The 24048-nt window shown below is 41.3% G+C and overlaps 1 protein-coding gene across 4 annotated transcripts in view; it reads right to left on the minus strand.

Annotated features, from left to right (window-relative positions):
* BICRAL (BICRA like chromatin remodeling complex associated protein) overlaps positions 1-24048 on the minus strand; it is a 69853-nt gene that overhangs the window by 24508 nt on the left and 21297 nt on the right. For 2 of the 4 annotated variants that reach the window (XM_088023984.1, XM_088023983.1), the window contains exons 2-5: positions 9775-9820; positions 9183-9231; positions 9026-9094; positions 4907-6583 (exon numbers count right to left, since the gene is read on the minus strand). In XM_088023984.1, coding sequence (XP_087880110.1) covers positions 4907-6583; positions 9026-9094; positions 9183-9231; positions 9775-9815 — 1836 coding nt within the window. In that variant the 5' untranslated portion in view covers positions 9816-9820. Of the gene's footprint in view, positions 1-4906; positions 6584-9025; positions 9095-9182; positions 9232-9774; positions 9821-10660; positions 12120-20237; positions 23209-24048 lie in introns of those variants that run through there. The other 2 variants (XM_028097468.2, XM_028097469.2) reach the window with 2 other exon arrangements.

The raw sequence follows: 24048 nt of genomic DNA on the forward strand, positions 1-24048 counted from the left end.
TTTTTAAAGATTTTATTTATTTATTTTGACAGAGAGACAGAGAGAGAGGGAGCACAAGCAGGGGGAGTGGGAGAGGGAGAAGCAGGCTTCCCACTGAGCAGAGAGCCTGATGTCGGCTCCATCCCAGGACCCTGGGGTCATGACCTGACCTCAGCCAATGACTGAGCCACCCAGGCGCCCCTTGGGGCAAGTTTTTAAAACTAGAAGAAAATGAGAATAATCTGTAATTCTACTATCCAGAGAACTGCTATTAATGTTATATTGCATTTCTTTCTAATGAAATTTCTGTGTGTTTTGTAAGCAAATAGGTTTTCTGTTTTCTAATTCAACATAATATCTCTCCCTAATTATTTTTCTAAAAGTGAAAACAAATTGTTTATGAAGTATACATTTTTTTTTTTTTTAAAGTAGGCTCCACACCCAGCGTGGAGCCCAGTGTGGGGCTTGAACTCTAGACCACCAAGATCAAGACCTGAGCTGAGACCAAGAGTCAGTCACTCAACTGATCTACCCAGGTACCCCTACATTTATCAAGTAAGCTCTACGCTTGAGCCCATGACCCTGAGATCAAGAGTCCTATGCTCTACTGACTGAACCAGTCAGGTGCCCATCTTTATCATACATTTAAAAGCACATTTTAAATATTTCAAATTTAAATGTACACTTAAAATTATTTTGTAAGCCTTTCCCCAAATCTTTAAGTTTTTTAAAAAAATTTTTTAAGTTATTTTTTACGATTTATTTATTTATTTTAGAGAGAGAGTACAAGTGGGAGGGGTAGGGAGAGGGAGAGAGAATCTCAAGCAGACTCCATGCTGAGTACAGAGCCCAATGCAGGGCTCAATCTCATGACCTTAAGATCACTACCTGAGCCAAAACCAAGAGCTGGAGGCTCAACTGACCAAGTTATTTTTTTTAAAACATTTTATTTTCTTTATTTACTTACTTTTATATACAAAGATTTTGTTTTATTTATTTTTATAAGTTGGCTCCATGCCCAGTGTGGAGCCCAACAGGAGGCTTGAACTCATGACCCTGAGATTAAGATCTGAGCTGAGACTGAGTTGGATGCTTAACCAACTGTGTCACCCAGGTACCCCAAGATTTTATTTTTTTAAAGTAATTTCTATGCCCAACATGGGGCTCGAACCTACAACCCCAAGATCAAGGGTCACACACTCCACTAAGATAGCCAGGTACCCTTTGAAAACATTTTAAGTAGCTGCATAGCATTCATTACAGCCCATGATTCTATTATTAGACACTTGGGCTTTTATTTTTTAATTTTTATTATGTTTAGAAAAATTTTTTTTGAAGATTTTATTTATTTATTTGTCAGAGAGAGAGAGAGCACAAGCAGAGGGAGCGGGAGGCAGAGGGAGAGGCAGGCTCCCCCTGAGCAGGGAGCCTGATGTGGGGCTCGATCCCAGGACCCCAGGATCATGACCTGAGCTAAAGGCAGACACTTAAGTGACTGAGCCACCCAGGCGTCCCTAGACATTTGGGTATTTAAAAAACTTTTTAGCAACTGAAGTGTGGAAGAGTATCTACAGCACCCTATACTTTGAACAAGAAAGGAAGGGAAATAAGAAAACATACATGTATCTACTCATTTGTATGAAAATAAACATAGGATAAGTCAACTAGAGATGAAGGAGATCGGTGATGACAGACGCGGCTGAGAACTGGCGGGGAAGGATGGAAGGCTGGGAGAAGGGTGGAGTGAGGTGCTCCAGGTACACTTTCTGCAGAGCCCTGACTTTTGGAACCATGCTAATGGGTCACACTTTCAAAAGAAATTAAATAGGTAAAATCAACAAGGATAGTGGGGAAAGACTCCTACAATGAAATACGAACAGAAACAAATAAGCAGAACTATATTTCAAATGAATAGCATAACTACACCAGGGGAGCGGGGAAAGTACTAAGCCAAGTAACTGTCAAATGCAGTATTTTGAAATCTTTATTTATTTAGGGATGCCTGCGTGTCTTAGCAGGTTAAGTGCCTGCTTCGGCTCAGATCATGGTCCCAGGGTCCTGGGATCGAGTCCCTCATTGGTCTCCTTACTCAGCGGAGAGCCTGCTACTCCCTCTGTCTGCCACTCCCCCTGCTTGTGCTCTCTCTCTCTTTCTGACAAATAAATAAAATCTTAAAAAAAAAAAGATTTATTTTAGAGAGAGAGAGCATGCATGTGCTGGGGGGAGGGGCAGAGGGAGAGGGAGTGAGACTCTTTAGCAGACTCCCTGCTGAACACAGAGCCTAATGTGGGGCTTGCCACCCAGGTGCCCCTGAACTCACTGTTTTTAACACACTGATTGATCTATAAATTGATCTGTAGATTGATCTATAAATAGCTACAGATGTTGGGTGTGTATAAAGAAATCCAAGACAGTCGCAATGAATATGTAGTGCTCAGATCTTGGTTTCTAAATACTGTTCTCTGCTAGAAGGAATAAGGCTCCTTAAGGAAATGGTTGCTTCCGGGCAGAGGAGAGAAGGTAAAAAATGAACATGGAACATCTTGTTTTGCCAGAAATTAAAGAAAGTGCTCAAGGCATGATGGAAACGTGTCAGAAGGACCAGTCAGCCAATTTGGAGGGGTGCCAAATGGCCATCAAAGTAACGAGCATCAGAGAAGTGACTACAACAATTTTTAACTCACTGAATAAAATAAGAATTTATGAGGGGTGCCTGGATGACTCAGTTGGTTAAGTGTCTGCCTTTGGCTCAGGTCATGATCTCAGAGTCCTGGGATCGAGGCCCCTGTCGGGCTCCCTGCTCAGCGGGAAGCCTGCTTCTCCCTCTCCCACTCCCCCTGCTTGTGTTCCTGCTCTCACTATGTCTCTCTCTGTCAAATAAATAAATAAAATCTTAAAAAAAAAGAAGCATCAGATACTATCTTAAGCAAGTGTTCAAAGTTTACACCACCAGTAATGGGACAAGTATCCCACTCTTGATTTTGGCTCAGGTCATGATCTCAGGGTCATGAGATGGAGCCCCATGTCAGGATCTGCGCTGGGCATGGAACTTGCTTAAGATTCTCTTTCCCTCTCCCTCTGCCCCTCCCCCCTCCTATCAGTCAATCAATCAATAAAAACAGTGAGTTCATATTGATACTTTGGATTCTAATCCAGGACCACTGGGTTCATTATTCGAGTCTCCTTCTTTTCCATTTCCAAACATCTTCCATGTTTCCTCTTTTCTAACAGTGAGAAAGGCAGCTCCACAATATATTTACTAAATTCCTCAATCGATGGGACAAGTCCATACTGTGAGGACATATCACTTCTGTGGCCATGCTACCAAAAATGTATGACCTGAATCTAGTCATGAGGAAACAGCAGAGAAACCTGAATTGAGGGACATTCTACAAAATAATTGGTTTGTACTTTTCAAAAATTTCAAGGTCATAAAAGACAAAGAAAGATGGATAACCTGTTCCAGATTTAAAGACATGGCAACAAAATTAGACAGTGATCCTGGATCATAAACACAAAACAATATAATTTTTTTCCCCTTTTGCTGTAAGGGACATTCTTGGGAAAATCAACTAAATCTGGCTAAGGTCTGTAGATTCGGTGATAATACTGTCATCATGCTAATTTCTTGATTTTGATAATTGTATAACCTATGGTTATATGGGAGAATGTCTCCATTTTTAGAAAATACACACTGAAGTCCAAAGTATTTAGGGGTAAAGAGGCACCATGCCCATAATTTACTCTCAAAATTGTGTGTGTGTTTGCGTGTATATGTGTGAGAGAGAGAGAAAGAGAGAGAGTGCAGGGGGGAGGAAGAGAAGGATAAAACGAATGGTAGTAAAACGTGAACATTTGGGGAATCTTGGTGAAAGGTATATGAAATTCCTTATTCTATCCTTGCAACTTTAACTTTTCTAGAAGTCTGACATGATCTCATAACACATATACACCTTTGACACTGAAAGTAATACACTGAATATCCTTGATCATAAATAATCTTTGTTTCCTTAGGGAATATCGAGGTACCTGGCACAGAGAGGTTTTTGAATACCTGTAGATGTGGAGGAGCAAGGCAGTGGAAAAGGAGGACAAAGGAGGGCCAATCACAGGGGTGAAGGCGGGGCTGTGGAGCTGCAACTATGGGCTGTGCTCAGGATGAGCAGGAACCAGAAGCTAGAGTTCAAGGATCAGCAGATGGGGGCAGCGGGTTGAGAACCAAAGCTGATGACATTTGAGATGCTTTTCAGAAACATAATCCTGTGGGTTTACCAACTGCCCGAGGTAATCTGGGATCCTTCCCTCGGTATGCATCCCTCTGGTGCAGGCCAGTTACCCACTGATGAGTCACATTGAGTCCCTGAGCCTTTCCCGTTGGCACTCAAGAAGCAGCCCCAACTTCTTCACCCAGTCCATAGTTATGACCTAGTGGATTACTCCATGATGTAAGTAAATAATCTACACTAAGCTTTCATTTTAAATGCCCATAATACATTTCATCAAGTATATGTATCAGTGGGCTCTCATTGAGTATTTACCATTTGCTGCTAGAGGTCAACTACACTAAGTGCTTTAGGTGGATTATCTCATTTAATCCTCCCAATACCCTCATGGAATGGTACTAGTATATGTCCATTCAAATGATGAGGAAAATTAAGTGTAGAGAGGTAAGTTAAAGTAAGACTTGCTGTATGTCATAAAGCTTAGAGTCAAATCCATGAGTTTGACTCTAGAGTCCCCACTCCAAGCCGCAATGCTGGGATGGATAAAACATTTTAATTAGGAAGAAAAAAGGGAATCAATCATAAATTGAAAACTGGAAGTTAATAAACTGGGAGCTTAGGATGAAAATGATATTCTGTGAAATACATATTCCATTTTTCTGTTCTGTAATCTTCCAAACATTCACATGATAAAGCAAACATACCTGACAGAAGAGCTGCTGGGTTCCTGCTCCAGGTGTGTTACTAAAGGTGCTGCTAGATTTGGAAGAAGAAACTGGAAGACGATGAGACACGCTGACCGGTACTGGAGTCCTGTTTGGCTGGGTCAGCTGGTCTCCTGTAAAGTTTGATCCTGTTGCGCCCGACTGAACCACAGACCCAAGACTAGGATGGGCAGTGCTGGAGGAGCTGACAATAGGGAACCGACTAGGTCCTGACATGCTGGTCACCGAGGGCATGGGGGTGAAGCCAGGTCTTCCTTGGGAGACGCTGCTCTGCCCAGGTGACAGGTGTAATACGGTTGGCGACGCCTGCTGCAAGGGCATCTGTCCACTGACGATCTGAGGAGAGGCATGATTGACTATCACTGGGCTTCCAGAGGCGGCAAACGTCTGCCCAGACACTAACTGGACAGCAGCATTCTGGTTGTTCAGCATCTGCCCAGAATATGGTTGGTTGGTCCTGAGCATGTTGGAAGAGTTTCTGTTCAACATGACATGCTCTGAGGCCACTTGGCCGGAGATAAGCTGAGAAGGTTGAGTCTGAAGCAGTTGCCCATTTATGGTCTGGACATGGTGTACCGAGTTGGAACTGACGGAAAGGCTTGTGGGTATGAGGAACTGACTTTGGGGTGTGTGAGGCTGGCCCATGGGAGAATGAATAACGATACTACTGCCAGCACTGCTCACAGCCTGTGAGGTGACCGGTTTTCTTGTGTTCTGTTGGTTTACAATGTTCACAGACATGTGCGGACCAACTACGGAGCCCTGGGGTGAGCTGGCAGAGGCAAAAGAGATCCCTTGTTGAACATGGTGCTGCTGTATTCCCAAATTGTTCACATTGTATGTATTCTGCTGGCCCATCTGGATAGGCTTTGGCTGGATATTAATTGGAACTTTATTTGAATTTGGTGCAAGACCCCTCTGTATGATGATGTTATGCACGGGTAAAGATGTCTGAAAGTTTGTGCTGTTAAATGGAACGGTGACAGGCTGTGCTACTGGACTGGAACTGGAGTTCCCAAACAATGAGTTGCCATTAGGAGTCTGTCTATGGACCAGGAGCCCTCCACTCACATTTGATGGGGCTTGCTGCCCGCTGCCCTTCAATATGATTTGAGATCCATCTAGGTTATTAATAGTCATCATGGAAGGTTGATTACCAAATGACCCAATTAGCTGTATTTGACCAGAGCCGCTAATCTGACTGCTGTTAGACAGATGCTGGCTGGGAACACTGATCCCCACGTGCTGCATAAAGCCATGTTGCACACCCACTGTATTGCTTGCAAATGATGCTCCGACAGGCACGTGAGTCACCCCTATAGGCTGCAGTGTCTGACCTGAGTAATTCGAAACATTAGAAGCCTGAGTAAAGGATGCTGATGAAGAAGGATGAAGCTGAGCTTGTGCAAACTGTTGGCTTGAACCTATACTGGCATCCAAATATGCCTCTTCGGCCAGTGTCTGTTCAGTGATATTGGCCTCCTGCAAGGATTTCTGAAGAATGTCGAAAGGTTGGTCCTCACTGAGATCAGGAAGAGGAGAAGACTCAAGTTCATCCTCCAGAAACTGAAGGCTACTTGAGAGTGGCAGTCCATCACTGGGCCCTTCTCCAAGCTGGTTGCTTACAGCTTTGAGGGATGACTTAGGATCAGCATTCTAAAAGAATAAGCAGTGTGTTACCTGGCATATAGAACCTTTGAAAGAGAGTCTTAAAAAAAAAAAAAATGATAATAATAAAAAGCACCTCACTTTTGAAGAGAATAAAGCCTAACAGTCTGCTTTTCAGGTACAACTCTCCAAAGTGCTCAGCTTATTCTGATATTCTATTTCCTTAGTAATATCTAACACTGTTTCTGTTAAGTGTATCTATTCATTGCTCTGGTAAATTATTTTATAGAAAATAGATAAATAACAGGAACATACTGATGACTACCTGGAGTTTAGCTTCATTTTTTGATATACTGGCACACACTTGATTTTTCAGGATTGCCCCCAGTCCAGGGCTTGAGCGAGACTCAGCCCAGGGTGTGTGTGCATCCAGGAGATGGCCATGTCTAGTCCCCTGTATGACAGTAGTCCGAGTGACTTTTGGGCGTTCTGGGTATTGTTCTGTTAGAGGTCCAGAAGGTAGCCCAGAGTTAGCCCTGTCTTTTGAGGCTTCTCAGACCCCCTGCCGTTCTAACCCCTAACACCCCAAAAAAGACTGGTTCACACAAAAACAAGCTCCCCACATAAAATGAGTGAACGGTCGTTTGACTTCTTAGAAGGAATCAGCCTATTATGACGCTTTCAAAGCTACTTTTAGTGTCCTATTCAAAAGTAAAGGTCCATCAACAGTTTATTTATCAAGCACCCACTTGTGTGTTAGTTTCTGTCCTCAAGGAGCCCTTAGGAATGGGCATTCCAACTAGAGACAACACAGGCATATGAAGAAAACAGAACATGATAAGTAAGATACACTCCACTGTCCAGCAGGTTTTATGGGGACAGGTCAAGATTAGAAAAGAAAAGATATGGCATCAACAGCTATTTAAAATAAGGTGGGGGGGGCGCCTGAGTGACTCAGTCGTTAAGCGTCTGCCTTCGGCTCAGGTCATGATCCCAGGGTCCTGGGATCAAGCCCACATCGGGCTCCCTGCTCAGTGGGAAGCCTGCTTCTCCCTCTCCCACTCCCGCTGCTTGTGTACCCTCTCTCACTATGTCTCTCTCTGTCAAATAAATAAAATCCTTTAAAAAAATATATTTCTACTAAAAAAAATTTCTACTATACCTGACATGATGGAATAGAAGTACCCAATAAATACATACTGAATGAAACAGTCTGAAAAGTTAGAATTAATACTAACATGGAAGGAGGAAGGTTGGTAAATAAAAATCATGAACATTGAGGGGCGGGCTAAATATCTACTTTATGGGCTTCATGGCACCACATGAAGTTATTACTTGTTCAGAATGAATTTCAGAAATGCTCCTGGTTCGCAAGCCTTACTGGAGATCAGTGTTGTGACTTTAAAACCACCCCTAGCATGTGGAGGTGTCTCGCATGGTATGATCTGACCTAACTTACACACACTCAAATACTTGAAAGAACTGTGCACCCCCAAGGACCTTCCGAATACTATTCCATGTTATAGATGAAGAAAATAAAGGCCCCGCTGATAAGTTAACATTTATTGAGCACTGTACCAAGTAATTTCCACAGACTAGTCAATTAATGTTAACCAACCTAGGAAATAGTTCTATTATTCTCCTGGTTTCATAAATAAGGAAACTGAACCTTACAGAGATGTAGTGATAGATCCAAGGTTACATGTCTAGTAAGTGGTAGAGTGAGGATTCAAACTTGGGCAGTCTGACTCTGGCTACCATCCATGATAGAAGAAGGCACTTGAAAAGATGAAAGTAACACAGGCTTAACCATAGTTATCTGGATGTCATCCACAAACAGGACTTCCCTGTCCCCCAGAGGTCAGGTCTCTTGTCCAGATGCTCCTAGAGCTTGAGAATATGAATCCAGAATGGGCAACCTGAGGGAGAAGCCTAGCTCTGCAACTCCTGGCTGTAGACTTTTGAGTAAGTACTAACCTCTCCGCTTTAGTTTCCTCACGTATAAAATACTGATCATAAAAGAACCTACTTCACGGAGTTGCTGTGTGGATTAATGTGGTTAATCATGCTAAACCCTTGGCGCCAAGAACATACTAAGTGCTCAGTAAGTTTTAGTTATTACCTTTTTTTTCTCGCTTAAGATGGAAATGTTTAGTAAGTAACTACAATTAAGAACAATTTCTTTAAAGCTTTGTGATAAGGTCTAAAACATTCTAATACGACTTTCTTAGGTTATCACATTTTGGAGTCATTTTAGAAAGACAGGTGAGAGCTTCGGAAAATGGCAAAGTAAATCTCATATAGCTTATCTGAGTCCACGAAGTTAAAAGGAGACAATGTCAACACCATTCAGTAGATCCTCCCTCTGTGTCAATTACAAGAGACAAGGTAATAACTCTTATCAGCATCCAAAGGCAAGGAAAGCCTCGGTTCACAAGCCATCAATGAGACAGAAACACTTTATCACTGGATTCAGTTTCCAATACTCACACTGGAGTTGGCGAAAATTGAATTTGAATTGGCTGCAGAATATCCTGCATTAGTCAAGTCATCATTGCTCTGCAAAGGTACAAATTTGATAAAGTGATTACTTTAACTGTAAAGAAGAGACAAAATTTATATCTGTGATGCTCTAAATATTACTTACAGACTTATTACTAGGTCCATGTAGAAAATAGTTCAATGCTTGTGGGTCTCTGGAAAACAGCAACAAAGAAAGGAAAACAGCAAATAAATACGTGACCTATATTTGGATTCATTTTCACTAGGGTAAAAAGAAAATGACGTATTAGCCTGAGAAACATTCTCGCCCTATTTTCAAACAATTTTATTAATAGTTTGTTTTATTATTGATTTCTTGATGTTGTTCCATTTCCTATTATCACTCATTTCTGCCTCCTGGGATTTGTTAGAAGGTAAATTTAATAAAGGATGGCCTAATTATGAACCTTGTCATATCCAAATATTTTTGTCTCTTTATTTGCTAATCCATATTCTATGTTGACTTTCATTTTAAAAACCCACCCGGTTTGTGTTGTTTTTTTTTTTTTTTTAAATAATCTCTACTCCCAACCTGGGGCTTGAACTCATGACCCTGAGATCAAGAGTCACATGCTCCACCAACTGAGCCAGCTGGGCACCCCAAAAATCCACCCAGTTTTTAATATGATAATTAGGTTGTTTTAGTACAGCAAACCTCACACATTTGATTTACCCTGCTTTTGGAATGAGCATCTTACCCGATAAGATCAAGGAGACACGAGTCATCATCATCATCCATGACAACTATAAGAAAAGGAATAAAGAAAGTGCTGGTTAGCCAAGCACATTAAAGCAGAATAAAGCATCAGTACAACATAAAAATGCACTCTTTACTTTCCTAGATAAGTAACTGTGTAATTCATGTACGTTTTTTTCTCTAACCTGCTTGTTTTTAATGGGATTTTTAAAATTTTGTGGTCATTCAAGAGACTAAATATTCAATTTAAATTGTTTTTATTGAATGCAAATCCTTAACTTACAAGTCAAAAAGGAATCTAGATAAATCGAAGATAGCTGGCAGCAACCCTTCCCACACAGATTCCCCAAAGGGACTGTAAACCAGGAACAGCCACTTCCACAAAATGTATCATGAAAAAGGGGGAGAAATAATATTTTTGTTTTAGAAAAAAAAATCTCACGTATGCAGAGGACTGTTGCGTTTTATGGCTGACTGTTTCCAAACATGGTGAGCAATCTGGATTTCTTGCCATATTTTGGCTCTCTTTACAACAACAGAAAAAGCCGGTTCTCCCTACTTTTTGAGACAGAGGAGACACCATAGCCCCAAGCAGTTCTGCCTCAGGCTTGGCCCCAGAGGTCCCAGGTTCCTCCCCAGGCAGCAGCACCACCAACTGTTTGATTCCAAACAATCTATATCCCATCGCTAGAATCTTTAAAGTAGAAAATCTCAACCCCCAACTTCCCCCAGCTCCGGGCCCCAAGCTCCCTCTCTCCCCAGCTACCGACAGCATCAAGCTCAGCCAGCTCGATTACTGTGCTCTGGCTGAAACAATAACAACTGGACAAGTTCCAAGAGCAGTTCTCCCCCTTTCTCCTCCCTCCCCCGAGATCCGGTAAACTTACACTAGTGATCCGACACCTGGCAACACTGCTTCGCACCCATTTCGAGCCATGCGTGGAATAATTTACATCACGGAATGCCGGGGCCAAGAGTTCTGGAGCAGTTGGAAAGGGCAGTTGTGAACGGCAGTTGGACGGAGGAATGAAATCCTGAAGAGATGCCCAGAAGAGGGACACGCCCGAAGAAGGCAGAAGGGATAATTTCTACTCAATGTTTTTTCTTGGTTAAAACTGTCATCTCCTCTCCAGTTCCCCCAAACTCCCCATCCTATCAGTCACAAGGCCAAACAAATATAAAACTGGCTCCTGCCACATGGAAGGAAACTTGCTTCCTCCAGGAAGGGTCTGGAAGGGGTAAGTATCCCCTGATGTGAGACCTTCCCGTTGGGAGGGGGTGAATTCGTGCAGTTGCTGAATGGCTTGGGGTGATGAGAAGTGGAACTCTGGTGGAGAGGTGAGATGACTTGGTGGGACAGGAAGAAGAAGAGGGGGAAAGCTGATCCAAGGGTAACTTCCAGGCTAAAACTGTGAAAGGGGCAGCAGACCAGGTGAAATCTGCTTTGAGGACTCAGATGTGTAGTTATAAAGGAACATGCTAGCACGACAGTACTTCTGAGGAGTGAAAATGTCACAGGAAGGGAAAGCGAGGAAACTATAATTAAGTAGATATATAGAATTCTGTGGGAAGGGCTTCCCTTAAATCCTGATACTTAATACGGCAGAATTGCATCAGCCCACAGCTCATTATTGTGCCATGAGCTTGTCTCCCAGATATCACAATCACATGGAATAAATTGGGCAATTTCGACATATTACCAAGCCCATAAAGTGGATATTATTTCTTTACTCTGATGTGACTTTTGAAATGGAGTTCCATTATATCCTTTGTAAATTATTTTTTAGAGTGTTGAACAGTTTCTGGAACAAACTAAGAAAAATGTAAGTGAAAACTAGCCTGTACCAAAACCACCTTTCACAACTATCCCAGCTTCCCTCACTATTTTACACCTGTATGAGCTCCTCTAGCAGAGGAGACACCCAGGGGTTAACACACTGAGAGAGGAAGTCAGCACCAGTCACTCCACCAAGGTGTCACCACCACTGGGACTTTCAAGCACAGAGAACATTTGCCAAAGTTTGAAGTTGACAAGCCACTCCTTGAGTAGCACAAGTAAGAGAACAATTTTATAATACTGGATTAAATTAACAGCCATTGTGGACCCTCCCCTATCAAACCGAACAGGCTGCTCAAACAGTTGACAAAACACCCCCCGGGATGTCTGTCCCAGTCAGTGGCATCTGTCCTACCAGACAGGTCTCTGCCTCTAGCCCCCTTTGGGTAGAACTCCATGAACCTTTATAGTCAGGGGTACCCTGAGAATTCTACTTTTTAAAGGGCGATACTCTTTTCTGACTTTATTTATTATTATTATTTTTTAAGATTTTATTTATTTATTTGACCCAGAGAGAGATAATGAGAGCAGGAACACAAGCAGGGGGAGTGGGAGAGGGAGAAGCAGGCTTTCCGCTGAGCAGGGAGCCCGATGTGGGGCTCGATCCCAGGACCCCGGGATCACGACCTGAGCCGAAGGCAGACGCCTGACCGACCGAGCCACCCAGGCGCCCCTCTTTTCTGACTTTAAACAGTTTCAAATTAAAAGAGATGACTCCTATCCCTATGTCTCCAGCTCTACGTCTGGCCAAAACATTAGTCATCCTCCACCTAATCCAGCAGTTCTTTTCCCCAGGAGGACACACCGTCCACCAAAATCAACTTACCAAAGGAGAGGTGTAGAAACTGACAATTCGGAAGTGGGAAGACAAACTGAGGATCAGAAACTAATGACTTCAAAAGTGAAGAGTTCAGTTCTCTTTGGAAAGGTTCTCCCTTTCCTTGCTGAGACTCTTTTCTCCTGAAAGTAACAACCCTGGAATCACTAAGTGGGCTTCTCGCCACAAATGAAATTTATAACGTGGGAAAGAGGAGTCCCCCTCTTTTTCCCTCTTAGGGAAAACCTTTAGATCAGTGGTTAAAAACTACTTCTTGGCTCAGCACACTTGAGCGAGACACATTCCCCTCAGTAACAGCAGCTTAATGACAGTAGGATTTGTCACAGAGGGACGGAGACTGCAGTTCTTACAGAATCCTGATAGGCATCCCAAGAGGTCAGAAAACACTACCCCAGACACCTGATTACCACTTTTTTTTTTTTTTAAGTAGGCTCCATGCCCAACATGGGGCTTGAACTCACGACTCTGAGATCAAGACCTGAGCTGAGATCAAAAGTCGGAAGCTTAACTGATTGAGTCACCCTGGTGCCCTCTGATTACCACTCTTAAAAAAAAAAAATTAAAGCTACTATGAAATTGTCCTTATCCAAGTCAACACGTTTAATAATAGCTTTTAATCAAGAGGACACAGTATAAAAATGACATTTTAAATCAGTGGCGGAAAGATGTTAGCTGTATGGAGAAAATATGGTGGATCCATACTTTACATCTTACACAAAAATAAATTCTAGATCAATCAAACAGTTAAATGGGGGCAGTGAGGGGAGGGGAACCTTAATGTACTAGCATAATAAGTACATAGCATAGTCACATATTCCTCCAACTGAGCCAGCCAGGTGCCCCGAGATACTGTTTTTTTATAATCTTGGAGTAGGGAAAGTCTGTCAAAAGATACAGAAGTATAAAAGATTGACAAATCTGATGACAAATTCTTAAAATTCTGCATGGTAAAGGAAAAAAACTATAAACAAAGTCAAAGGCTAAAAAAAGTCCAAAAAATCTAAGTGAGAAAAATACTCCCAATTTATATCACAAAAGGCTTTTCTCCCTAATACATTAAGAGCTCCTATAACCAAGAAAAAGTTATCCTGCAGAAAACTGAAGGGTATGAACAATCATTCATTAAAAAAGGAAAGTAGCCCTTAAACATATAAAAATAATCAACCTCACTTTGAATAAGAGAAATATAAATTAAAATTTCAGTGAGATACTATTATCAGACTGGCAAAGATAAAAAGCTTTGGTGAAGGACTATGCTGATCAGTAAGTGGGGAAATGGGAACTTTTATACCTTGCTAGTAAGAGTGTATACTCCATAACCTCTGGGGAGGATAATTTAGCAGTACCTTCCAAAATTTTAGGTGCACAAATCACTCTACTTAGCAAATATTTCCAGGTACGTGTCCTACAGATATTCTTGCCCATGTGTGTAAATATATGTGTATGAGAATATCCAGTGCAGCATTATTGCCTTTAGCAAAAGACTGTAAAAGACCTAGATGTCATGGGTATGGGGTTTCTTTTTGGGGATAATGAAAATGTTCTGGAATTAAATCACTGAACTGTACACTTTAAAAGGGTGAATTTTATGGTATATAAATTATAACTTGTAAAATATTAAAAAAAAACCCCTAGATGTCCTAATGAGAGACTTGTTAAATCAGGTTGGTTTACCCACATAGCCATTAAAAACAATGGGGAAGGGCGCCTGGGTGGCTCAGATGGTTAAGCGTCTGCCTTCGGCTCAGGTCATGATCCCAGGGTCCTGGGATCGAGTCCCGCATTGGGCTCCCTGCTCCTTGGGAGCCTGCTTCTCCCTCTGCTTCTCTCTCTCTCTCTCTCTCCCCACCTCTGTCGCTCATGAATAAATAAATAAAATCATTAAAAAAAAAAAAAGACTGCAACATCCTTTAAAAAAAAAAAAACAATGGGGAAGCTTTATACAAACTGACTTGGAAAGATACACGGTCAAAAGTAAAAGATACCGTGGCGCCTGGGTGGCTCAGTTGGTTAAGCGTCTGCCTTCGCCTTAGGTCGTGATCCCAGGGTCCTAGGATCGAGTCTGGCATTGGGTTCCCTACTCAGCGGAGAGTCTGCTTCTCCCTCTCCCTCTGTCCCTCCTCCCCACTTGTGTTCTCTCTCTCAAAAAAAAAAAAAAAAACTTAAAAAAAGTTAAAAAAAAGGAAAAAGGTACAGAACATTGTGTACATTATAGTATGTTCAATCTTTCCTCTACCTTCTTGAACTTAAGAAAACTAGCGATAAATTTTTAATATCCTTCTCCACTAATTCTATCATTTGTATCATGCCTGGGTCTGTTTCAATTAATTGATTTTTTTTTTTCCTCTTCATTACTGGTGGTATTTTCCTGATGCTTTGCATATCTGATAAATTTTTATTGGATGCCAGACATTGTTAATTTTATGTTATTGAGTACTGGATATTTTTGTATCCCTATAGATATTCTTAAATTTTGTCTAGGACACAATTAAGTTACTTATTTTTTTTTTTTTAAGATTTATTTATTTATTTTAGAGAGAGAGGGAGTAGGGGGAGGGGCAGAGGGAGCAGGAGAGAAAGAATCCCAAGCGGACTCCACACCCAGTGCAGAGCCTGATGTGGGGCTTGATACCATGACCCTGAGATCATGACCTGAGCTGAGACCAAGAGCCAGATGCTTAACTGACAGGCACCCCTCAATTAAGTTACTTATAAATCATTTGATCCTCTTGAGGCTTGCTTTTAAGTTTTGTCAATCTTTAGGGCTAATTTTGTCCTATTCTGAGGCAATACTCTTCACTTGATGAGTACTTCACTTGATGTCTCATGAATTACAAGGATTTCTGCACTCTCACAAGTAGGAACACAAACCATTTCTGTCCTGGATAAATACTGTTTGATTTGACATATCAAACTTCTTTAAGGGGCACCTGGGTGGCTCAGTCAGTTGGGCAACTGCCTTCGGCTCAGATTGTGGTCTCAGGGTCCCTGGGGTCAGCCCCACATGGGCCTCCCTGCTCACCACTCAGTGGGTAGTCTGCTTCTCCCTCTCACTCTGCTCTTCCTCCCTACTCGTGCACTCTCTCTCTCTCAAATAAATAGGTGAAGTCTTTAAAAAAAAAAAAAGCTTGTTTAAGATAGATTCCAACACAGTGACAATAACCTTAGGTTTACTGACTATAGAATCATTAACCACACAAAGCAATGTTGCTCAAACTTGGGTCTGAGAATATAATCTTGGGTGGTCTGAGTTCCCAAGTTTGAGAAACATTAACAGATTCTAGAGTCATTCAGAAATATACACACTGAAAAACTTCAGGCTCACAAAAATTGTGCTCTGAGTATTGTTTCCTCTAATCCTTTTGGGTGGTTCTCTCCCAGGACTTGGGTCTCTCCCCCACACTCCAGGTACTGACCAGTCATCAGCTGAGGACTCAGGGGTTTTCTCTCTGGGCAGCGCTCTCCTCTCTGGTACTCTGCCATGTGTTTTAGCCACTTTCACCTACCAGCCACATCAGCTCAAGCCTGGAAGATGATCAGACTCCATCTGGCATCCCATTCCCTAGGCTGTGGTGTGGCAACTTTCTCCAGACAGTATGCTGGGGCAATATAGGGCTCACCTCATCCATTTGCCATTTCTCAGGAGTCCCTGTCCATGCTGCCTGATTTCCCATGTCTCAAAGCCACTGTTTAATATATTTTATCCTATTTTAACTTTTAACTTTTTTTATGCAGGAAGGTAAATCCAGTCCCCATTTCTCCATCTTGGCCCTATAGTCATGTTTAAGGTTTTGGAAGAAATCACTTTAGGCGGTAACAACAGTTTCTGTGAGTTAATTGGCATGAATTATAAGATCACATTATACTGAAAGGGGGGTAAAAGAGGAGAGTAAATCATACAGTTTTATCCCATGCCTCCTTTTGTTTTGTTTTGTTGCTTTAAAGGTTTTATTTATTTATTTGACAAAGAGAGAGAGAGAGAGATAGCAAGAGCAGGAACACAAGCAGGGTGAGTGGGAGAGTGAGAAGCAGGCTTCCTGCAGAGCAGGAAGCCCGATGCAGGGCTCGATCCCAGGACCCTGGGCCCATGACCTGAGCCGAAGGCAGACGCTTAACATCTGAGCCACCCAGGCGCCTTGCCTCCTTTTGTTTTCTACCCTGAAGAATAGCTTAGGGAAAGAGGAAAGCTGCTTCTTTAATTCCAATCTTTAATAAAGTTGGTCAGTGGATGAAAACAATATTCATTACTCATTTAGTAAACATTTAGCACCTACTATGTGCCAGGTACTGTGTTAAGGCTGGGACTATCAAATGAGTGTGACAAAAAATGTAAAAAAAAATGTAAACACACCTAATATTTTTTGTAGGACTGTCAAAGCAATGCTGAAAAGTGAATTATTGTGTTTTAGCAAATGGTTTTCCAATGTGTGTCATGATCAAAAAGCTATGCCATAGAATAGCCACTTACCCAGGGCAAGTAACTGTTAGTCTACTAAGATATAAAGTATTCTCACTTACTCCTTTTACTCTATTGTGATTGTTACCCGCTGTTAAATTTTATAATTGCAACACAGTGTGAAACCTTCTGGCATGGTTCCTGAAGGTACTTTAAGTAACCTTTCAGTAACCTTAAAGGTTACTTTAAGGTACTCACTTTCTTCGGGAAGAGAGACATTCAATAGTTTATTACAATGTAATGTGACAAGTGCTAAGAGTTTTTGGCAGGGGTTTTCAAGCTTCTTCAGGTGAAGCCCCTGGGCTTTTTTTTTTTTTTTTTTTTTTGGTGACATAATAGAACATTTTACTAGAAAAAAAAACATGATGATATTTTCACAATTATACCCATTTGCAATAAGAAGGGTCAAACTTAACATGATGGGCTCTGAGTTTTTCTGTTATTATTCAACAAAGAACTTCCGGCATTTTGTCATTGGCTATAGCTTTCTAGCAGCAATGAAGAGAAGATAGAAAAGACTAAGAAATATTATTAGAAGAAAAACTTGGGAATTAAAAAATTCCTCCATCAGAAAAGATGCTGGGCCTTGGTTCAACTCACAAAATGCAGAATTTGAAGGCCTTAAAGCTGCTTTAATTCCTACTTAGAATAAGGTAGGGCAGAAATAAACCTCACATAATAAGCGATCCAGCTGGCTACACAATGTGCTATACCATGGGGGGAAGAGTGGCCAACCTCAGGGGGTCAGGGCCAATTTTGGCAAGGCTTTATAGAGACTGGGGACGTATGGGGGAGAACACTGAATTTGGAAACCAAGGGCTTGTTTTAGATATCTGACATTGACCTAACTACTGTGTGTTACCGACAAGCTCCAATCTCTCAGGGCCCATTTTTCCATCTCTAAATGAAATTAAGAGCCACAGCTATGATTTTTAAACTTTGTTCCCTGGTGACCTAGGATTCTCCAAGGTGTCCAGGAGCTTTCTTGAAGGCCTGTTGGTCAGAGAGACACTCTGATACTCCCACTTCTCCCCTTCATCTCAGCGACTCAATTCTTATTCAACTAGGAGAAAAAAGTTTGAAAACCATTTAACTTATCCAACTCCCAGAATGCAGTGGTTTGCCCTGTGTTGTGAAAGAATGATCATCACCAGTGGTCAATCTGAAAATGAAAACCCAAGGATCCGTAGATAGCAAGGCATTCATGATTATTTTAGCAAGCGACAGAATAGTGATAAATATAGTTTGACAAACATATCAAACTTCTGGGGCACCTGGGTGGCTCAGTCAGTTAAGCGTCTGCCTACGGCTCAGGTCATGATCCCAGGGTCCTAGGATCGAGTCCTGCATTGGGCTCCCTCCTCAGTGGGGAGCCTGCTTCTCCCTCTCCTCCCCACTCGTGCTCTCTCTCTTACTATCTGTCTCTCTTTCTCAAATAAAAAAATCTTAAAAAAAAAATCAGACTTCTTTAAGATAAATTCCAACACAGTGACAATAACCTTAAGTTTACTGACTATAGAATCATTAACCACACAAATCAGTGTTTCTCAAACTGGGGTCTGAGAAAATAATCTCAGGTGGTCTGAGTTCTCAAGTTTGAGAAACTGACAGATTCTAAAACTGTCCAGAAATATACACACTGAAAAACTTCAGGGCTCATAAAAATTGTGCTAAACATGTTTGCTAAAGACCTCTCAAAACAGGGGCACCTGGGTGGCTCAGTTGGTTAAGCGACTGCCTTCGGCTCAGGTCGTGATCTCAGAGTCCCGGGATCGAGTCCCATATCGGGCTCCCTGCTCAGTGGGGAGTATGCTTCTCCCTCTCACCCTCCCCCCTCATGCTCTCTCTCTCTCATTCTTTCTCTCTCAAATAAATAAAATCTTAAAAAAAATAAAAATATTAAAAAAAATCTTAAGATCCACTAGGAATCTATAGATGGAAGACCTGTGCACACATTGTCTGACTGATGCAAAGATGGTCCTGTGGAAAATCTTTCCAGGCCTTTCTTCTTCATCTTCCTTCAATCTCAGTTGCCAATTGTGTGCCAGGGTGGGGGGTCCCAGGTCTAAACAAAGGAGGGCGTCAAAAGAGAGTATTGGCTGAGTCCCAAAAGTCTTTGCTGAATCTAGATTCAGAGCCGGGATGGTTCAAGAGGCACCAAACTCTGAAAGTAGCGAAACCCTGCAGCAATGGAGGCTGCTCTTAACTCACACTGTGTAGCTCAGAGTGGGAAAGAGCTATGAGTATTAAGTTATGGCTCAATTATAGTGGGCTAGGGGCACCTGGGTGGCTCAGTTGTTAAGCGTCTGCCTTCAGCTCAGGCCATGGTCCCAGGATCCTGGGATCGAGCCCCACATCGGGCTCCCTGCTCAGCGGGAAGCCTGCGTCTCCCTCTCCCATTCCCCCTGCTTATGTTTCTGCTCTCCCTATCTCTCTGTCAAATAAATAAATAAAATCTTAAAAAAAAATTATAGTGGGCTAACAGACTAGACTGACTTCAAATTTAAATGTTACTAATGGACTATCATCTAGAAATTAACAATATAAGACAGTATTATAGTGCTACCCTCAGAAGCAGGGATCTTGTCATATTCATTTGCATATCCCCAGCAAACCGCAGATAAGTAAGTATAAGAAATAGTGAATAAATATCCAGGGTTTAAATATAGCACAGCTGCGTCTTATACAAGGATTGTGTGCCCAAAGACCTTGCATAATTACTCACATAATTCTAGATTAATCCTGACAAATTTACAATTTCCTAGAGACAATCAACATTGAAATTTCATAATTCCTGATGGGAGATATATATACTATTTAGATTTTCAGATGTAATAATGAAATTGGGTTTTTTTTTAAAAGATTTTATTTATTTATTTGTCAGAGAGAGAGAGAGCGAGAGAGCGCACAAGCAGGGGGAATGGCAGGCAGAGGGAGAGGGAGAAGAAGGCTCCTGGCTGAGCAGGGAGCCTGATGCAGGGCTCAATCCCAGGACCCTGGGATCATGACCTAAGCTGAAGGCAGATGCATAACCGACTGAGCCACCCAGGTGCCCCGAAACTAGGGTTATATTAAAAAAATACCCACATATCTTTTAGAGATCAATACTGAAATAGGTATGAATGAACTACTATGATGTCTAGGATAGATTCAAAATAATATAAAGTTGGTTACTGAAAACATGGAATCCTGCTACACTAAAACTAATATAACACCATATGTTAACTACACTGGAATTAAAAATTTAAAAAATACATACAAAGAAAAAAAGCCTAAAAGGAAATATAGTACACCAAACAAAACAAATCAAATCAAAACAAAACAAAAACCCACCAAACAAATCAAATATGGAATCCTGTTTCCCCAGTCTCTTCCAGAAGATTCACCAGGAATCTGGGGTTGCTGTGGGGTTTTCTCCGTGACCCCCTGAGGTAGGTCACTCTTTCCCTCGTGCTATAACACATACTCAGGCGAATTTCAGGCAAATTGGAGAACTTGTCAGGTGGGCCCTGCAAACAACGGCCTCAGGTCAGCTCAGAGACACAAATTGAGGCTCCTTACTCTTCAAACTCAGAGGCAGGGTTCAGTTTTTTGGTAATTTGACTGAAGGAAAATGTCATAGGTGAAATCTTATTTGGGAGTGTATTACTCTAGACCACCTTCAGTATCACTCTTTCCACTCCTTGCCATCAAATAATTCCTTTATTTCTTCCTTCCCCTCCTGACTACATTTACTTATATTTACATTAGAAAGTCAGCTCCACCAGCTTCACCGATAAACCTCAGCACCCAGAATAGCACCTGGCCCATAATGGGAGCTCAATGAACATTTAAAAAATTTCTTCCTTACCCCCAGCTTCATTGAGATTTAAGTTTAAGTTTAAGGTATACAGTGTAATGTTTTGATATATATGTATAAAGTGAAATGATCACCCCAATAAGGTTAGTTAACACCTCCATCACCTCACATAGTTACCAATTTTTTATGTGGTGAAAATATTCAAAATCTACTGTCTTAACAAATTTCAAGTATACAATACACTACGGTCACCATGTTATGCATTAGGTCCCCAGAACTTATTCATCTTATAACTGAAAGTCTGTACCCTCTGACCAACATCTCCCCATTTCCCAGCCCCCAGCTTCTGGCAACCACCAGTCTACTAGTTTCCGCAAGTTTGACTCTTTCAGATTCTGCCTGTAAGTGAGACCATATAGTATTTGTTGATCTTTGTCTGACTTATTTCACTTGGCTTATGCTTATGTCCTCAATGTTCATCCATGTTGTCACAAATGGCAGGGTTTCTTTCTTTCTTAGGGTTGAGTAATATTCCATTGTATATACGTGTGTGTTATGTGTGTGTGTAAAACAATTTTTTTATCCATTTATCCACTGACAGACACTTAGGTTGTTTCTATATCTTAGCTATTGTGAATAATGCTGCAAAGAACAGGGAGGATGCAGATGTCTCTTTGAGACAGTGATTTCATTTCCTTCCTATATATATCTAGAAGTGGGATTGCTAGATCATATAGCGGCTCTATTTTTAATTTTTTGAGCATCCTCCATACTGTTCCCCATATTGGCTGCACCAATTTACGTTTCCACCAAAGTGCACTAGGGTTCCCTTTTGTCCACCTCCCTGCCAACATCTTTTTTTTTTTTAAGACTGTATTTTTCAGTAATCTCTACACCCAACATGGGGCTCGAAATCACAACCCCGAGATCAAGAATCACATGCTCTACTGACTGAGCCAGTCAGACACCTCTTGTCTTTTTATAATAGCCATTCTAACAGGTATGAGGTGATATCTCATTGTTGTCAGTGAACATTTTTCTAAATGAATCTATCACCCTTTCCAGTATGTTGGCCATAAGATGGCAAAACCTCCAACAGGATCAGGCACACCAGGGAAAGTGTGCTCATTCCCTTTTCCCTAAAACCTACTTCGGTTTTCCAAGAAAGTATGCTTATTTTGGAGACGAGGTTATTCCTATGCAAGAACAATCCAAAGTGGAAAATAATTCTATTTAAGCCCAGAATTAAATAGTCATTTCCCGCTATTCCCCTACACCCTATTCTAGCCCAACTGCCACTCTCCTGCCCCCAGGAGACAATCTTCTTACCTGAAATGCTCCTCTTCCTCTTCCATAATCTATTCAAATCCCATCCATTATTCAAAATTTAGCTTGAATCTACCTCTGTGAATCCTTCTCTGACAACCTTGGGCGGTCCTTCAGAGTCTCTAGCTAGAATTCTAAAAGCCACAACCATGTCTTTTGACACTGATCAGTCAATGCTCTCTATGATTATCTTCATTACGCCTATCTTTTGCTCTCAACTAAAGCACAGCCCAAATTTAAGTAAAAAGAGTCTACAGTGCTTTGAGAATACTGATGAAGAGCAATGTATTCGAATGTAAATATAAGTAAGTCACCATCTCAAAGCTGAGCAACTTTTAGACTGCATGGTTTTTTGACATCAGTGAACTGGAAATACTGGCTCATTGCAATAGGTTCTAGTTTCACTTTGAACCTCTACCCACCAAGACTGGCTCTTTGCCATCTTGACCATTTGATATCCCTCAAAATTACTACATCACTTTTTAAATTCTTTGGCTTTGCACCTTTTTGAGAAGACAAAAAGACCTCCCCACTCACCTCCAAGTGGTCAACTAATGATGCCTGTTTATTTTTTAAGGCTTTGAGTAAAATTACACTGCCTCTATTTTTAATCCCCAAGTAATATTAGTTGTTCACTCATTTGTATCCCCAGAGCATGTCTGACGTGTTACTAGCATCTGACAGGTGTATGACAAACTGTGTTTTTCTGATCCCCTCGTTAGCTTACAAGTTCCATGAAAGCTGGGGCAGTTTTTTCCATCTTTGTATTATTAGAGTTTAGTGCAACGCCTGATATAAATGTGCCTAGTAAATGTCTCTTACTCTATTGAATTACTTTACTAAGATTTTGGTCTAACTTTTCTAAGGGTGATGTCAGTTCCTTATTATTTAGTTTCCAAAAACAGGCAGCTAGGCTACACACGAGCACTTTTCCACATCATAATGCACAGGATTTGGGATGCAGGGCTGGGCATCCATCGCCCAGGACTTGCAGCCTTACGCTGGGCCCTTATGCATCTAGCCAGGCATTCCTGTTGGGAAAAAAAAGCCATGAGAAGTCAGCTGACTCTCCATCTCTGCTCCAGATCAGATGACTCCATCCCTCAGGCATAAGGAAGTGTCATTTTCTAAGATTCATAGGGCAAGATTGCGTATCCTCCCATAATAATCTATTTAGTATTAAATAAACCTCCCTCAAACAGGGATTTATGTACTAAACATAAATATAAAATAATCCCTTGGAGTCCCCAAATCTTTAGCACAGTAATTTAATTTTTATTTTTTAAAGATTTCATTTATTTATTTGACAGAGAGAGACACAGTGAGAGAGGGAACACAAGCAGGGGGAGTGAGAGAGGGAGAAGCAGGCTTCCCACGGAGCAGGGAGCCTGATGTGGGGTTCGACCCCAGGACCCTGGGATCATGACCTGAGCCGAAGGCAGACACTTAACGACTGAGCCACCCAGGCACCCCAGCACAGTAATTTACTATATTAATAATAATTGCGTTCATTAAAAGACTCAGAAGTAAAAGTCTAAGTCGAAGAGTCTCTGCTACAGCCATGTATGGCTTTTTGAGGGCACCAACACTGGACTTTACAGGAAAAAAAACCTACTCTATAATGTAGGAAAAAAACAGATGCCCTGCCAAAAATGTTTTTATAATTTACTGCGTTTTAAGAGTGACTGAAAAAAAAAAAAAAAAAAGAGTGACTGAACATTTTAATGATTATGGAAAACAATATACAGGAAATGATTGACAAATGATACAAAGAAATGCTGCTAGCCTGATTGCTATTAAATATTAAGTAAAATGAAATTGAATCTATCTTTGTGATAAATCACAGTACTTCAGTATGTAGAATAATATGTATTAAAAAGATGAGTCAGTTCTCTCTGGTTACACGATTGTTTCAGTTAAAGAATTCTTGTATTTTACTTCCAAATAAAAGGTGAGTTTCTGTTTTAATCACAGATTACCACATTTACTACTTTCTTCCACTAAAAACGGTCATTTAGG

This window comes from Eumetopias jubatus, unplaced genomic scaffold (genome assembly GCF_037043125.1).
Source record: "Eumetopias jubatus isolate StellerSeaLion01/CBP00866 unplaced genomic scaffold, mEumJub1_p1.0 scaffold_6, whole genome shotgun sequence".
Lineage (NCBI taxonomy): Eukaryota > Metazoa > Chordata > Mammalia > Carnivora > Otariidae > Eumetopias > Eumetopias jubatus.